This window comes from Tachysurus fulvidraco, chromosome 4 (genome assembly GCF_022655615.1).
Source record: "Tachysurus fulvidraco isolate hzauxx_2018 chromosome 4, HZAU_PFXX_2.0, whole genome shotgun sequence".
Classification (NCBI taxonomy): Eukaryota; Metazoa; Chordata; class Actinopteri; order Siluriformes; family Bagridae; genus Tachysurus; species Tachysurus fulvidraco.
In genome coordinates, this window is record NC_062521.1 from 23,828,011 (window position 1) to 23,845,694 (window position 17,684).

At 38.2% G+C, this 17,684-nt stretch overlaps 2 protein-coding genes, 2 long non-coding RNA genes and 1 pseudogene across 4 annotated transcripts; all 5 read right to left on the minus strand.

Annotated features, from left to right (window-relative positions):
* Window positions 1-1,058: 1,058 nt before the first annotated feature.
* On the minus strand, window positions 1,059-2,327 carry LOC125141092. Its single transcript, XR_007140452.1, has 2 exons — window positions 2,152-2,327; window positions 1,059-1,535 (listed from the first exon to the last, which is right to left on the minus strand). It is a non-coding gene; the product is annotated as an uncharacterized LOC125141092 (long non-coding RNA).
* A 65-nt stretch (window positions 2,328-2,392) lies between these two features.
* Window positions 2,393-3,613, minus strand: LOC113637536. Its single transcript, XR_003439397.2, has 3 exons — window positions 2,823-3,613; window positions 2,601-2,690; window positions 2,393-2,466 (listed from the first exon to the last, which is right to left on the minus strand). It is a non-coding gene; the product is annotated as an uncharacterized LOC113637536 (long non-coding RNA).
* Window positions 3,614-12,317: 8,704 nt separating this feature from the next.
* Window positions 12,318-14,105, minus strand: LOC113637539 (annotated as a pseudogene).
* Window positions 14,106-14,284: 179 nt separating this feature from the next.
* Window positions 14,285-15,959, minus strand: LOC125141090 (uncharacterized protein K02A2.6-like). The gene has a single exon (XM_047812808.1). The coding sequence runs from the start codon at window positions 15,067-15,069 to the stop codon at window positions 14,416-14,418; it is 654 nt and encodes a 217-aa protein (XP_047668764.1). The 5' UTR covers window positions 15,070-15,959; the 3' UTR covers window positions 14,285-14,415.
* Window positions 15,960-15,982: 23 nt separating this feature from the next.
* LOC125141089 (GTPase IMAP family member 9-like) lies at window positions 15,983-17,449 on the minus strand. Its single transcript, XM_047812806.1, has 4 exons — window positions 17,373-17,449; window positions 17,044-17,132; window positions 16,752-16,788; window positions 15,983-16,674 (listed from the first exon to the last, which is right to left on the minus strand). Exons 1-4 carry the CDS (start codon window positions 17,377-17,379, stop codon window positions 15,998-16,000), a joined length of 810 nt encoding a protein of 269 aa, XP_047668762.1. The 5' UTR covers window positions 17,380-17,449; the 3' UTR covers window positions 15,983-15,997.
* Window positions 17,450-17,684: the final 235 nt, after the last annotated feature.

Genomic DNA, 17,684 nt, shown 5'->3' on the forward strand with positions numbered 1-17,684 from the left:
ACTCTAATGGATAAACTAAATAGGCCTGTTTGCCATTTTTAGTAGAGCTCAAAAGAAAACATTTTAACATAAATAAATAGGCTAGAGAAGATGAAAGAGAGCATACATTATGTATAATGTATGTATAATCTAGGTTTTGGCAACCAATAGGCCTAATAGTCATCTACTACAAGTAGCCTACAATCGGAGACGACTAGACGATGGTCTTATTTATTAATGGTATGTTTTTAATTATCATAGCAGCATTAACATAAACAGATAGCCTATGCATATACAGTAAGCCCAAACAGAAATGCACAGTTTATGTGTGTGGACCACTGACCAGGTTTTCCTCAAGGTGTGGGGTCTGTTTACACAGCCAGAAACAAAGAAACAAAAAGCTTTATTTTATCTAACCCTATTGAGCCTTCAAAGTGCTCTCTGAAACTACACCTGAGATGGCTTGTGTACGTTGAAATGAGAACATGAAAAGTTTGTTGTAGAGCTAAGCCAAATATATCGTTAGAAAGGTCTTGACCTGGAGAGTCAGTATGAAGAATCTACATGGCTCCTGCTTTGAAATACTGACCTTTGAAACATCACCTTCGTGCATTTTTGAAGGCTTATAATTAGGCAACAAAAGGGGCTACAGACATGGGACCAACTGTTAATAAGAGCTCTTGACCTCAGTTATCATACCAATATAGTCAACAACTTGGGACACTGTCAAATATGGTTAAAATTAATTTAAACCTATTTAACAATTAAATATTTAAAATCTGATTGCATATATGTGTTTACAATCCCCTAAACTCCTCACTGTACACTCAACTCACTATTTACAACCTCCAATTATAAGAAAAACAAATGTTTTAGAAACTACAATTCCCTAAACTTGACACAAATCAACACTAAAATTGTAGTTTCTGTATTTTCCTTACAATTTCTGTAATTTCCTTACACTGTCTTGTGGATTATGACTGTAAAATCATTGTACAAGTAATTTATTAAGTTAATCACTTTTCATTGACCTCTCAAGTGTGCTGTGACAATGGCTGAAAACATGACAATAACTCATCGTGGAAAACATTTTATTTTTTACAAACTTACAGTATTTGTTTCAAAGGATTCAACTGGAAATTTAAAGAAAATCTGCAGTGCTAGTTATCATATTCATCCTCACTGTCATCCTCATTGTCATCATTATCACTATCATCATTGTATACCAGTGTCTGTATGCTTGGCATGGGGAGGGCCTGACACAAGTGGGGGTTGTCTGCAGGAACAATGTCTGGTACATGTGGGTGAAACATCACAATGGCTTGATGTCGTTTTCTTTCCAGCTGATGGAGACGTTGAATGAGAGCAGCTTTTGCACCAGGCTGCTCAGTGTCTTTGATGGCAGAGCACAGAAAGGCATGCTGCTGATGGAGGTGTTCAGTTACACTTCTCATTTCCTGGTAAAGCATGTGCTTTTCCTCAGCTGCCCGAGCCTTCATATGTAAGGCATCAATCCCTCACCTTTTTAGACTCCTCGAAACATCATCATCTTCAATCTAGAAGACAAAAGAAAACAAAGTGTTATGTCATGTTACCAGGTGGTCTCTCATATGATTGGCAGGTTGTTAGTTTGTCAGATGGTTACTAGTGACTGCTGTGTGGTTACTAGTGTTAAGTAACTACATACTTAGTGTCATCAAAGCAGAAGTAGACATGCCAAGAGGGATCACATGCTTCCTGAAAATCAATTGTCGCGGGGAAGATGCAGGGGCCACAATGGTCAGCAAATTATTATTATTAAATGTTATGTACACACTTGATCAGAGAACAGTAACAGACAGATTACTGCTTTTACTCTGTTTCACCCTCCTTGTGTGACTCACGAGTCCCAGATCTACACATTACAAAAAGTTCAGTAGCTAGCAAGCAGAAAGCATTACTGTGGTACACCTGACCAAACATATGTTACAAGTAAGGCCTTGGTGATAATTGATTACTAATTACACCACATTCAAGTATTGCAGAATTATTGCAAATCTTCATTTATAAGCACTGTTGACAGTTTCCTTCAAAACTATGCTGTTACTATAATCACATGTTGAAGCACATCAGCAGGGCACATAAAGACAGCTGTAATTACCATAGTCTTACATAAACACATTAAACTCTTACTTGAACTTGTGGAACTGAATCAGTCTGATGATGTAGTCCCTTTTCCATCTACAGACAGTGACTGCAGAACAAATAAAGAAGACCTTACTTACTACTATATTTCATGTTACTTCTTCACAAGCTTACAGGATTATATTTTATTACTGTACATGGAAAGGTAAGTATAACATTTGCAATATGCTTAGTTAATAATATTCATGACCTTCTTACAGTATTCAAGACATTAACTTAAGTTCCTTACTTATTGTTGGTTTCTGTTGGGCTAGCTCCATCTCCCTTTTTTCCATCTCTCCATGTCTCCTTCAGAAACCAACACTACACAACAAAAATAACAGAAACCAAGACACACGTCAATCCTACATACTCTTGTGCAAAATGCACTTGTAAATGGAATGTAAAATTCTCCCATCTTCAACTATTGTTACCTGCTTCTTATGTGTATTGTTTACCTGGTGCCTCTCTGATGACAGATGAGATATCTTCTTGAACGAGAATCGATATTTTCTCTGCTTTGTCTAGTCTTTGCAGGAGCTGCACTTCTGAAAAGACAGTTTAATCTACTTATGCTTCCCAATTTGTGTGTGATTGGCTTCACTCCAGAAAATATAAAAATGTATAAACAGCGAACAACCAGCACAGAATTTTGAAAGGTTATAGAGCAGTTGACAAACCTAGGTCAGTTGATTTCCTCCGTCCATAATGCAAAAGGGCATCAGTCAGTAGGTCAAGGCGATGAGATGGAGTCATCCCCTTTGTGACTCTGGCAAATCTTCGGAGGAAAGACCACAGCCTTTCCATTCCTTCCCCGTCTGTGAGCCCAAACCCATCGAGCCGTCTGGTACTGTACTTGATCTATGATTAAAGCAAAGCGGTAAAATATCACATACTGTACACTGACACTGAGCATGATCCTACTGCTTATAGTGATCACGGTTACAGTGTTCAACCACTTATATGAATCAAATAGCTTGGGGCAGAATCATTCCTATAGAAATGCTGTGTAAATAATTTGTTTATAGTAATCAAGTAGTCCGCTTACGATGTTCATATTGGGTATGTTTGGTGTGTATATGCATATGCCTGCTGTGCGCAGTTGCATGTCATGTGATGTTTTCGTTTACTCACACTGCTCTCTTCTTTGCCTTACTGTATGCAGTCTCAGAACATGCATAACTACAGCTTGGTGCCACATCATCAGGTTCAGCCTGTTGAGGCATAATAGATATGTGGAAGGGTCCAAAGAGTCGGAGTGTTTGGAGTTGGGCTGAGGAGGAGCTTGACCAAGGTAAGAAAACTTTGCAGGGCCAGTGATAGACCTCCTCACCACCTTAATCTTAACATTCCTGAATAATAACGTAATACAGTAATCCCTCGCCACTTCGCGGTTCAAGTTTCATGGCCTCAGTGCATTGCTGATTTTTCAAAAATATTCATCGAAAAATAAAAATAAAAACAAAAACGGTTTCCCAGGATGCCAGACAAAGAGAGAAAATCTCTCAGAGGCTTTGTACATACCCACGGGCACTCACACAAGGCACATGATTGGTTCCCAGAGGACATAAGAACATATTTAATGAGATTATGCCTGAAAAGGTTTTGGATTTTTTTATCGTATGCTAATAAAAAAAAAGTATAATATGACTTGCTGTTTATATTTGTTTTGGTTTTATTGTATTTATATGATATTTGTGTTTTTGTAATTGAATTTTTGCCATGAAAATAGCTTTGATTGCTGACATGGCATTAAATAAAATAATCTGAATCTGTTTGTAGATTCCCAAGTGATAAACAGAGACATCAGTCATGGACAATAGCACTCAGGAGAGAAGGCTTCGAGCCAAAAGACTGCACCTTACTGTGCAACTGTCATTTTCGGCATAAACATTTACTAGCACTATGCATTATATTTCGAAAAAGTAGATTATCTTAATATCAAAACCTTAAATTTTCTCTGGACTCAATGATAAATACATGTCTGACCGTTGGAACGAACCAAAAAATAACTAGAAAATCGCATTCATGACGATTTATGATGATTTTCTTTCTTTGCCTACATTGACGCTAATGCATTAAAGAGGAGGGGGTCCCCTTTCCAAGATGGCGGCTCTATTGACGCATTCGTTCCAATGTGTAGTATCAAGTAAGTGTAGATATCTATTTTATACCAGGCCACAGGCACGTAAAAACATACTCGTAACGTTAATGCTCACGTATGTAACGTAAACATAGGCTAATAACGTAATATATAACGTTTACAAACACCATTTCAACATGGTTATCCCATGTCAACACTCATGCATCGCCGCCTTAAAACACGTTTTCTGTATTGTTTTCGCTTATTGGCTAATTAATAACAGTTTAAACACTTTGTTTTATCATTTAATTGGTCTTACCTGAAATAATTAACCAGGAAAGTGCCCAACGTTGCCACGTTATCCAGTCGACGTCCAGTCATCGGTGAAGTGGATTCCCGGTCAACTGGATTCCTCTGAGTGGATCTGGAGTCTTCTCTTGTAGTTGTATTCATTGATTGAGCATTTGATAGGTGATAACAACCTTCTGAGTATTACAATAGCCACAGCATGCCCCTACTGGACCATATCGATGGGCCCATTAACCACTGATAACATCCATTCAATAGTGTGATAACATTCAAACACAAACTATACCTACCTTCTCTGGTTTGTCTGGAATGTCATTGTGTTATCTGAATTGATATTTTGTTTCCAAATTTGTTATTTTGTTTTGGATTTTCTATTTTGTTTTGCACTTTTCAGCCACCATACAACTGAAATATAGTTTACAAATATTGTGTTTTGCTTTACTGAATAATTTCATTTGGTGAATTTTATTTGCACATGAACATCTAGAGACAATGTTTGATACATTTGATGCAGGGCCTTTCAACTTTTAATTAATGTAATGCAAAATACATTTGACCAAACTTTATTGACTTAATCATGACTAAATAATCTATTTATTTATAATCACAATCTAATCATGAGTAAAAGGAAGCTTGTCTCTGCTGCTGAGAGTGAGAGGGGGAGAGGAAGTGAAAATGAAGCAGCAGTCAGCAATGTAGCTTACAACTGTTTCCCCCAGGTTAGCAATATTTAGGCACGTCAAGATAAAGAACAACAGATGAAAGTAAGTTTATGTTAATGTGTGAAACTCAAATTTGCAATTAAAAATAATGATTGGTGAGATATAAAAAGTATGATGGAATTTTAGTTCCACATAACAAAATAATCTATAAACACAAGAATAAAGTTAGCAATTACAATAACATTTTTAAATTTAAAAAAGTTAAATGTCAAAAACACAAGATTAGACTGATTTGTCACACATTGTTTCATGTAATACATTTACCCTCTTAATGTTGAACCAGATGCCATAGTGGATCCTGTTCCACCATCACCAGAACCAGTAACGGTAAACAGACAGTAAACAGTTCTTCCATTCCAGTAGGACCTGAGGAAATGGTGCTGTATTCATTCTGCAGTTTGACTGTTTTTTTTCCCTCTATTTGTTTCTTTCCAGATATTTTTGAGTGCAGAGAAGGGAATTCTGTCCATCCAAATAATTATTTTGCTCCCCTCGGACCTGATGTTATGCCATTGTTTCAGTTCATTATTAAGCATGTGATGTTATCAAGTATTTATATTATGATAATTGGTCATTTCTGAAGCTTTTATTACAGTATACTGTATTATCTGTATTGTCACATATGAAATTGCATTACAAAAACATCTTTAATAGATATACAAGCTTAAGTGTTGTCCTAATTATAATAAGTAAAATAAGTATAATAACTTGTAGTTAAGAATAAGTAGAAAAAAATAAAACAATACTCAAAATAGGTTAAAGTTTAAACAACAAGAACAACATGAACAATAAAGAACAATAATAAGTAGTCTGAATATTTTCAACCAGTATCTAGATATATTTTCTTGGCTGGAATGTTTTAGCCTTTAAGTAGTTGCTGTAGTTTGATAAACACTATTGCAAATCGAAAAATCCCACACTTCAGTTTGCCCATTCCTCAGAGCACCAATGACCAGCACCAGTCCCTCATCATCACCACAAACAGCACCCCAACAAAACCCACCTTCTTATTGTCTGGAGCTACAGACTCATCTGCCTGTTCTTTGTGATCTCCAACCATATTCTAATGTCTTCCAAAGATATTCCAGTGATCTTCCATTGTCTCCAGTGTTGTCTCCTTACCTCCTGTTATTGACCTGCGTTGCTCCTCATTTTGCATCTCTGTCTTCATCATTCATCACCAGACTCTCAGTAACTTTTTGAAATATACTTACATCAGCTCTGCTCATGCACAGTCATCCATTTATGAATCCTGTCCAGCTTCCATGTCATATGATCTCTGCTGGTCCCATCTAGCCTCCAAGGTCCTTAGACCTTCTGGCTTTGCCAGGCTCCCTTATCTCTTCAGATCTTTATCTTGTTCAGTCATTTTGTCTGTCTTTGTTATGAACTTCTGTTCCTTGGCTAGTTGCTTCACTTGACCTCTGTGAGTCTATGCATTCCTGACAGTGAAAATTGTTTTTTAGGAACAGAAAGTTTGTCAGAGAGCATCTGCATTCCATTCAGAATTTACACAGCAAATACCTGGTGTTGTAGAATTATTCAAAGTAGAAGTATTTTAAGTGCCCACAATAACAATACTGTGGATGTCCAGTACCACAATATACTGCATTACTGAATACTGGCCTGTCTATTTGTGACTGTTGGTAATATTATGCAATCGAAGGTCATTTACCCTTACATAGGAGCCATAAGTCTTATTTTATTTGCTTCTCTCCAGACATTTCCTAGAATTGTTTTTATTTAGCATCAAATTACATTTAACAGCAAATGAAAGAAATGGTATTTCCATCTTCAGTCAAAATGTTCTGTCCCCATATGTGATTACACTAAAAAATACCAGCTAGATTTTAAGTTAATAATAATTATTATTAAAGAATAAAAAAAATATTATTTGATTAATCAAAACATTTTGGCTTCAGTATATTTTAAGGCAAGATAATTGTTATGCAAGACACAGAGGAGGAAGCCGGAGTGAAAGCAAACAGAGTTTATTGCCAAAAATACAGAAGTAGCGTTATCTGGTGGTGCGCAGTGGAAGCGCGGCCCACAAAGGTCCAGAGTTATAACGGCAGTCTGTGTTATCCTGTGGTGCGCGGTGGAAGCGCTGCCCACAAAGTCCAGAGCTAGGGGAAGAAAGGCAGTCGGTGAAATACCCAGGGGAGCGCTTAGGGGAAGCACGAAGCTGAACACGAACACTGGAGTGTAGAGGAATGAACAGCCAAACCATGGATAATAACTGACGGTGAGTGCTGGTGAGAGAAGGGATTATATACAGTATGGTGGCAAATGAGAGTGGAATGAGAGTCAGGTGTGTGCAATTAGTAAGCCGGCGAGCCGCTCCGTGCGGGCGGGGCACGCACGGGAGAAGAGCAATAATAGACAATAATAGAATATGATAGAGAGGTACAACATAGATAGATTTTTAAAATGTTATCTTTTTAGCCCAAAAGGGTTTTCAAAAATATATACTGTCAATGTTATGCTTTATCAACATTTAGCTGGAATGCACAGATGTATATAAAGGTTTATCATGTACAAAATAACTAATTGTAAAAGCTTAAATAGACTCACCTTCCATTTCCATTGCACTCAGTTTAATGCTGAGGTAACATGCTTCTCTCTGGTGGTGGTGTTGTGGTGGTGCATATTGATGTAGTAACCAGTGTTTATATACTGTACTCAGGTTATTATACACACCCTCTATCAGATTCTATCAGATTCTTTGGGGTGGATCTCTGATTCTCAGTCCTCCTTTAACATCTGGTTCACAAAGAAAGATTAGCCTGTTTATTGATCCAAACTGAAATTAATTTTATAAAACTTTGTTTACTACAACTATAAGCTGACATTCAGCTTTTGAGTTTGGGTTTTGTACAGAATGTATTTATTCTTTTTTTATTTTAAATAAAAAGTATGAGAAAATGGAGAATGCAAAATTTTTATGTTGTTGTTGTTCTGTAAATTATATCATTTCTAATGTCACCTTTTACTGAAACACTGAATCCTTCTTGCTGGTCAGTTTTTCTGCTGCTTTGTTAAAGTACTACTCTGTACATCTATCTACAAATTGAAAACCAGATCTCACAGGATGGAAAAATATCGCTTCGAAAAAAGCTTTTTCTATTTGATATTGTGATGTAAATCATTTACAGGATTGTTAGTAAAACTTCCAGCATGTCATAAACAAGCTGATGAAGGCTTTTTCATGTTTATAAAATGGAAATTCAACCTTACCTCATGACTCCATCCAAAGAGTTCACTCCAGCTAAAGTCGACGTACCTACAGTATAAGTAGAATAAATATGCAGGATCAAGTGTAGGGGTGTGCCATATCATAACATCCACGATAATACCGGTATAAATTTTTACATAATAAAAAAGTGTCATATCACAAAATCAGTGATATGGTGTTGTGATAACCTATAACTGACTGTTCCCTGCCGTGCACATTGACGCAATGTCAGCAAGTGAGAGCAGCATGTTTGCCTCTGCTGATGGTTTAGTACCAAAAAAGGAAGACACTTCAATAGTATGGAAGTGGTTTGTATACAGGAGGTCAGACATTCAGCAAAACACAGTCGTTTGCAAAATATGTCAGAAAATGGTGTCTGCAAAAGCTGGAAACACAAGGCATGGAGTCAACCGAGCATCACTGGAGTACTCACCAGTTACACTCCTTATGACAGGAAAAGTAAAAAATTATAGATAAAAATAGTAGATAGAAATTACTGATGCAGTTTTGTATTGTTTGGCGAAGGATATGATGAAGTGTTTTGTGAAGTTTGTGAAGTAGGATTCCTTTTATCATGACAGAGTCACATAGTTGCATCTGTACCCCATCTGAAAGAGCCAATTGACCCAAGGTGCCTCAAGAGACCAAAAAAAGGACCGTTGGAAGCTTTTTCAAGGGTACAGCAACAAAGAAGCTGAACTACACAGCTACTTGAATTGTCCACCAGCAGATAGTGAGTGATCCACTCATGTGGTGGAAAATGCATGAGGGGAGCTTTCAGGTCGGATCAGCCATTTAGCCAAGAAATACCTGTGCATCCCTGCTACCAGCACTGCTGCCGAGAGTCTGTTCAGCATCGGAGGGAATGTAGTGGCTTTTCAAAGGTCATCTCTTAAGCCAACATTAGTGAATATGCTGCTTTAATTTTGTTTGCACTAATAAATGCTGCTGCTTGCATGTTGCAATCAGAGATAAAATGTTTTCAGTATTTTTTTTCCCTATATCTGAAATATCGCAAATTTCCCTGAAATATCATGATATAATTTTGAAGCTATATCACTGACTCCTAATCCTGTGTTTATTTTTTAAACTTTCTGAACAAAGCCAAATTTATTTAAAAAATTCCTTATTTTCAAAGAAGGAACACACACACCCTATTTTTTTCTGAGCTATGACAGTGATTGTATTTTAGATCTATGCTGTGTAGGTTTATTGGTTTATTGCGTATAACTTTCTCTGGGGTGGATCACTGAAACTTAGTTTTCCTTTAACTTCAGGATCACTAAAGAAAACTTTAGCCTGTCTGAAGGAGCAAATACAAAAGACAAACGGAAAGATATAATAAGACTCACACCCTGACAAACATCTAACCATCACTGACAAAGTGGTAAAAATCATTAATCAGATGCTATTCTATGTAAACATGCATAGAATTTGTCTGTTACTGACAGACAAGCAAAAAAATATTTTTACCAGTACACTGGCGGTCATTTCCACTGGTGGAATGGAAGTCAACTTATTGGACATTTTCAATCAGTATAAAAAATTACATTTTTAATGGCCACAACTCTGATATAAAAATAGTCAGGACACTGTTGGATTTCAGTGTGAGACATTTTTTCCTCTGTGCATATAACCTTAGTGGTTGAAGAAAACTCCTTCAAAATTTTCAAGGTTATGATCAAGTTTGGGTTACAAAATAGGTTTGATATCCCCATTTGCTTTAAATATGTAATCATTTGTGTGGAAAAAACTAACCTTTTTTACATTTTTCCATGTAGAGTAAGTAAAAACAGAAATAACTAGATTTGAAAAGTTCGTCGCAACAAACTTTGATGTTGGCTTTAATGGTGCAAGTATTCGCAAAGGCCGGCGCATTTTGGAGGCGAGTGGACAGAAAGATTGTGAAAGCTACTGGACAGCTAGGGTGCCAATACATTTGGAGGTGAGTGGACATGAGCATGTGATGTGATCTGAATACCCGTGAGGTAGTTCCCCTCATTGTGCTGAGTGTTTTGATATGTCACATGTCCATGTTGTGCAAATTTTTTATTTTCACATGACGTCACGTGACCTCACGTGACGTCACGTGACCATAATACCCGTGGGGCAGTTCCCCTCATTGTGCTAAGTGTTTTGATATGTCACATGTCCATGTTGTGCAAATTTTTGATTTTGCTTGTGGGGCTACACGTGACGTCGAGTGACGTCACCAGAATACCCGGTGGGGTGCCAATACTTTTGGCAAAAAGTGCTACTGAGGGTTCGGACATTTCATGTCAATACTGCAGTCATTATGGGATTCTACCTATTATACTGCATAGAACAGTACATGCAATTCTTAATGTTGGATGTATTGTGTGTGTGAGAGCTTAGAGGACTTTTCGGAATTCCCTATTCAAGTCTATGGGATGTTCGATTGTCAACTACGGGAAAACCGGAAATTCCGTCGGAACTTCAGAATAAAAACTTGGTCCAGAGTAAGGTCCTAAAGAACTTGTCCGAGTTCGGTGTAAATCGCTCAAAAACTTGCCGAGTTATAAACCTCAAAAGTTTATAATGGAAGTCTATGGGAAAAAAGCCCATTTTGAGCTTCCGTACCGGGAATGCCGGAATTCCGATCGCTTAGAAAAATAGAATGCCGCATTTAAAAATGTTGTCTAATAATAATAATAATAATAATAATAATAATAATAATAATAATAATAATAAGCTTATAACGGAAATCAGAATGTTGGCTTCTACAAAGCCAACATAATTATGAACCACGACAAATTTTTAAAGCCATTAATGTCTACTTTCATATATGTCATTAACTACAACTACGGAGAGCAACATGAAAAAGAAATTCTATACTGATCAGTACATCCTGAAAACAGCCTCTGTTTGTCTGGGAATTTTTTTGTCCATTTGTCAGCTGGTGAAAGTGGCTGTGATCTGCTAAATCTCTAACAAATAATCCAGTAATCATAATAACGTGTCCTTCCTAATAATATTATCCTTCGTATAGTAATGAAGGATAATAACGTATTTGTGAAACAGGAAACACAACAAAGATGTGTATGCACTTGTTACACACACACACACACACACACACACACACACACACACACACACACACACACACACACACACACACACACACACACACACACACACACACACACACACTCTCTCTCTCTCTCTCTCTCTCTCTCTCTCTCTCTCTCTCTCTCTCTCTCTCTCCCTCTCTCTCTCTTCTGGGCGAGAGCTATAGCCTCCTAAGCACCTGAGGTAATTTCTTCTAAACAATTTCTGCTTATAAACACACATTTCAAATTAAATACTTATTTACTTCTGAATATTTAAGGATATGTCCTTAATATTATACAAAGGAGAATGCCTCAGGTAATAAGAGAGGCACATTTCTCCCTCATGTGCACAATCAATGTCGGCAAATCCGTCAAAGCCCGCTAGAGAGCGCCTAAACGCTACCTTTGTAACACTCGTTCATTTAAAGTTTACAGGATGGCAGGAATGAGTGTAGTTTTTGCAGATGCTTGTAGCTTTCTGTTGTGTCTGCGGGCAGAATAATAATAACGTGACACCATAGTTTGCTGTGTAACTCACGTTATTCTTTTACTGAACCGGAATTGAATGCAAATATCAATACATCACTATAGGTCACCACTAGGGGGCAGGCTTATCACAAAACTATGAAACCCCATAGTACATACATTACAATTTCCTCCCCCATTAGATAATTAAACTGAGAAACATGAAATACAAAACCAAAACGTACTGTACTACATCAACAGGTACTAATAAAAAAACGTTTCTAATTAAACATAGCTACAAATCAAGCCTTTGAGGAGGTTTTCTAGTTCTCTCAGGATAACATCTCTGTAAACCTAGGTGAGATTCAGGTGCAGGTGCAGGTGCAACCGGCATTGTGACATCTGGTTCATCTTCATGCAACTCAGCTTCATTCACGATAACTGATGTAGGAGGGGTAGTGTTGACAGCATTGTTGTCCTTGGCATTTGAATCAGGTGTAGGTAAAGGTGGGGATTTTGTCTGGCAATCCAACTGATCTACATGGCGTCTCCAAGTGTTCTCTCCAACCTTCACTGTGTACGTCAAGGGTCTAGTTCTGGTGGTGATAGTACCTGGTTGCCACTTTTCCAGTCTGTAGTCGCGTGCTAAGGCCTCTTGTCCAACTCAGAAATTTCTTGTAGGTCTGTCCTTCATCTGCTCAATTTGTTTGTTTTCCACGTAACGTGCGAACATTGGGTTTGATGAGATCCATGCGAGATCTTAAGTTTCTCTTAAGGAACATCATCGCTGGTGTTTGGCCTGTCGTTTGCGTGTGTTGCATTTCTGTACATGAAAAGAAAGTTGTCTATTTTGTGTTGTAGTGAAATGCTGTCATCGTCCATTGCTTGTATTGCTTTCTTGAAAGTCTGTACAAACCTTTCTGCAAAAGCCATTAGTGGCAGGATGGTATTTCACAGAAGTGATGTGTTTGACACCATTCAGCTTCATGAATTTCTGAAACTCGTCTGAGACGAACTGTCGTCCATTATCTGTGTATATCTGCTCTGGCAACCCGTTCCTGGAGAAAATTGTTCTCAATACCGAAACAGTGTTTTCAGATGTGGTTGTCTTCATCGGAACAACTTCAGGCCATTTAGAATGTGCGTCCACGGCGATCAAGAACATGGAGTCCCTAAATGGTCCAGCAAAGTCAACGTGCACTCGTTCCCATTCCCAGGGATACAAAGGAGCTAATGGTGGAGAGTTCTGGGTCCCTTGACATCCAGGACAAGCCTTTGCCAGATCCTCAATCTGCTTGTCGATTCCTGGCCACCACATAACTATGTGCAAGGTTCTTCATTTTTACTGTGCCCAAATGCCCTTCATGTAACGTGTCCAACATCTTACTGCGCAATTTGGAGGGAATGACAACTCTTAATCCACACATCAGCGTCCCTTGACACACAGAAAGCTGTTCTCTTCTCGCTGAGAATGCCAGATACAGTGAGATGCCATGTGCTGGCCACCCGAGAACTGTGATGTCATAGACTTTGGACAACGTGGGGGTCATTACGGGTTTCTTTCTGAATAGTGGCATTTGTTACAGGTAACTGACTCACAATTGTGGTGTGAAACACTTCAGCTGGATCCACACTATTGACTCGTCTGTTGACTTCAGTGGCAGACGTGACAAGCCGTCTGCGTTACCATGTAGTTTGGTGCCTTTGAACTCAATATCATATTGGTGGGCACCCAAGAAGAGTGATCAATGCTGCAGCCTAGCTGAGGCCATCGCTGAGACACCCCTCTGCACATTGAAGATCAAGACCAAGGGCTGATGGTCTGTGATCAGAGTGAATCTTTGACCATATAGGTAATGGTGGAACTTTTTTACACCCCACACAAGACTAAGTGCTTCTCTGTCTATTTGTGCCTAGTTACGTTCTGCTGCCGTTAGTGATCTCGATGCAAAGGCTATCGGTTTTTCTGTGCCTTCTGGAAACTTGTGTGACAGCACAGTGCCAATTCCATATGGCTATGCATCACATGCCAGCCTGATGGGTATGGATGGATTGAAATGTGTCAGCACTGTATCAGAAGTTATGAGTATCTTGGTCTTTTGGAAAGCTTGTTCTCAACTGTCTGACCATTTCCACTGTGTTCTTGTTTGCAACAGTGCGTTCAATGGGTGTAGCACGGTCGAGAGGGTTGGAAGAAATTTGTGATAATAGTTCACAAGTCCGAGATATGATCGGAGTTGAGACACATTCTGTGGGTGTGGTGCATTTAACACAGCTTCAATTTTGTCCTGTGACTTGTGTAGACCATCTTTGTCTATCACATGACCACAATAAGAAATCCGAGACTTGAAGAACTCACATTTTTCTTTGTTAGCTCTTAGTCCATACTCACACAGTCGAGTCAGCACACAAGTTTTGTAAGTTTTGGAGGTGATCTGCATCATCCTTCCCTGTTACAATATTATCGTCCAGGTAACACTGCGTTCCTGGAATACCCTGCAGCACCTGGTCCATCGCTCTCTGCCACAAGGCAGGGGCTGATGCAATTCCAAAAACAAGATGGTTGTACTGATAGAGCCCTTTATGTATGTTGATGGTCAAGAATTTCTTGGATTGCTCATCCATCTCCATTTGGAGGTATGTTTTGGCCAGGTCAATTTTTGAGAAGTGTTCTCCACTGGACAAGGATGCGAAAATATCTTCAATGCGTGGCAGGGGATACTGTACTGCATGAAGAGCTGGATTAATGGTCACTTTAAAGTCCCCACAAATACGCACATCCCCTGTCTTACCCTTTTTGATCACAGGAACTATGGGCGTTGCCCATTCACTCTGTTCAATTTTAGTCAGGATTCCTGTTTTTTCCAAATGATCCAGCTCTGCCTCCACCTTGGGACGAATTGCATATGGAACTGGGCGGGTTTTAAAGAATTTTGAAGAAGTGTCTTCTTTTAACTCCAGAGTCCCTTTTATTCCTTTAAGTGTTCCTATTCCTTTCTGAAACACAGGTTCTGCATTTTGTACAATTTGCGATAAAGTCATTTGTGTCCCTTTGCATTCAAGTTTTTTATTGCGTGCCAGTCCAGAGGTATTTTCCTCAGCCTTTCGTGTCCGAACAATGCAGGCCCTCCATTTTCCAGGACATACAGGTTGAGCTGTTGCTGATTTTCTTTGTAATTCACAGTTACTGGTAATTTTCCTTTTGGAGACACTTTTTCACCAGTATAAGTCTTTAATATCACTGATGTCTGTTGCAGTGGTATTTTTTGAAAACAGTCGCTTTAAATACTTATTTACTTCTAAATATTTAAGGATATGTCCTTAATATTATACAAAGGAGAATGCCTCAGGTAATAAGAGAGGCACATTTCTCCCTCATGTGCACAATCAATTTCGGCAAATCCGTCAAAGCCCGCTAGAGGGCGCCTAAACGCTACCTTTGTAACACTCGTTCATTTAAAGTTTAAAGTTTTCTATGGCAGGAATGAGTGTAGTTTTTGCAGATGCTTGTAGCTTTCTGTTGAGTCTGCGGGCAGAATAATAATAACGCGACACCATCATTTGCTGTGTATCTCACGTTATTCTTTTACTGAACCCGAACTGAATGCAAATATCAATACATCACGATAGGTCACCACTAGGGGGCAGGCTTATCACAAAACTATGAAACCCCATAGTGCATACATTACACTTTCCTTATATGAACTCCAAAGATTTGTCTTCATAATATTGCCTAGCATAACGAAAAAGCTTCTCTCAACTTCCAGACTTGCTGCTTTCATACGTTTGACAGCCTTCTTTTTTCTCTGTCCAAAACTTCCTCTTACCAGACACCCTTATCCAGAGTGATTTACAACTGAGCAACTGAAGGTTAAGGGCCTTGCTCAGGGGCCCAGTAGTGGCAGCTTGGTGGACCTGGGGTTCGAACCCATGATCTTCCAATCAGTAACTCTACAACCATCTTCTTCAGCTATTCTATTTCCTTCTGTCTCCGTGCTTCATTTTCTTTGAAGATTTGCTGTTTCTCCGCTTCTGTCTCTCTCTCTGCTTCCTGAAGCATCTCTGTAGTGTAATGTTCTCCACCATTTACAGTGACCATCATATCAATCTGGTCCAGAAGCTGGATGACTTGTTCTGGATTCTGGTCTTCATTATTAAACATATGGTATCCTCCATTGCATTTCATGATAAAATTCAAAAGCTTTGTATTGTTTCGAACAAACTGATGAATATTTTTCCCCTTTAGTTGATCTCCATGAGTGAAGAGAGCCATAGTGTACTTGGAGGACTTTTCTCCAAAAATGGCTTGAAATAGCTGAACTGTTTTTTCTTCTTCCTCTGTAAATCTACTTATTTGAATCACAACTAAAAAGACATGAGGTCCTGGAGCAGAGAAGGGAATGCACAGCTTAATCCGACCGACCACCTCATCTACAGATAACTGAGTGTCAAACAGCCCTGGAGAGTCAATAACAGACACTTTTCTTCCATGAACATGTCCATTTTCTTTCTCACACTGTGTGGTTACAGATGAAGACATATCAGATTTAAAAGCCTTTTTACCAAGTATGGTGTTTCCTGTTGCACTTTTGCCCACGCCTGTCTTTCCGATCAACAGGATTCGAAGCTCGTCACTGATTTCTTGAACTGATAGAACATAACATTAATTTCTTGTCTTGTTGCATATTAAAAAAGAATTGGTAAAACTAATGTACAGTACACACCTTGTTCATCTGAAGAACTGTTCTGTTGCTCAAAGAACTGTGGGGAAAAGGTATTTAGACCAATCTATCCTAAAAGTACAAATGTACAAATAATAATATAATGTACAGGAATAGTCTAAAGTATGACCTCTGGTGATCTTAATGAATTTATCATACTATTATCAATATACTTAAATTATTTTTGTCTGTTATAAATGGGACAAGGTTGATGCTAGAGTACGCTTTCATGCACATAATGTAACATTACATTTAACAAGCGAAGCATTAAGTCAGTTGTGAAATTTCAGCCTACCTGAATCCCAAAAGCCGCCACAATCACAAAACATGTCAACAACAGCATTTTAGGAGAAATAAGCCAGGCCATGTACTGCTTTACTTGCCCTGAGAAATTTTATATTAAAATTCAAATAAAGTAAATCAAAGTATGGCAATAAACACAACCATATCACGATTATTATTACAAAATACTGCAATCAAAATGAATGTTTAAACACAACTGTATTAATATAATTATTTGCTATAATTATAAAACCTAGAAACGAAAACAATTTTATTTTGAGAAATCAATTAATCAATTACAATTTTATCAATTACAATCAATTACAATTTTATATGTCTCACCTGCCATCTTGTTTGGGAATGTTTGAGTCTCACAGACCTGAATGTGGAGCTGACCGGCTTTCAGAAACTGAGTTTTGTTTTGCACAGAAAGATCAGTTTAATTTCTACTGAAGCACTTGACCAATTCATGAACTAAGCCTAGTCTGATTTTGTTGTGTGAGAACAAATTATTAGCTCTTTTAAAGCTAAGGCAGCCTTTTATTGTCTTTATATGTTAAATCATTATTATTTAGAAATTACTTATTTAGAAATTACAATTAATAGAGATACTCTGATCACAGCAATTCACCAGGTGTAGCTTCAATGTTTTAA

Excerpts from the sequence above, each read along its gene's own strand:
- LOC125141089 (XM_047812806.1), bottom strand. Across the intron at positions 16,789-17,043 it reads TGGCGGCTTTTGGGATTCAG|TTCTTTGAGCAACAGAACAG; the intron begins GTAGGCTGAAAT and ends TTTTCCCCACAG. Across the intron at positions 16,675-16,751 it reads CAGTTCTTCAGATGAACAAG|TTCAAGAAATCAGTGACGAG; the intron begins GTGTGTACTGTA and ends ATGTTCTATCAG.
- LOC125141090 (XM_047812808.1), bottom strand. The coding sequence starts at position 15,069 with ATGACTTTATCGCAAATTGTACAAAATGCAGAACCTGTGTTTCAGAAA.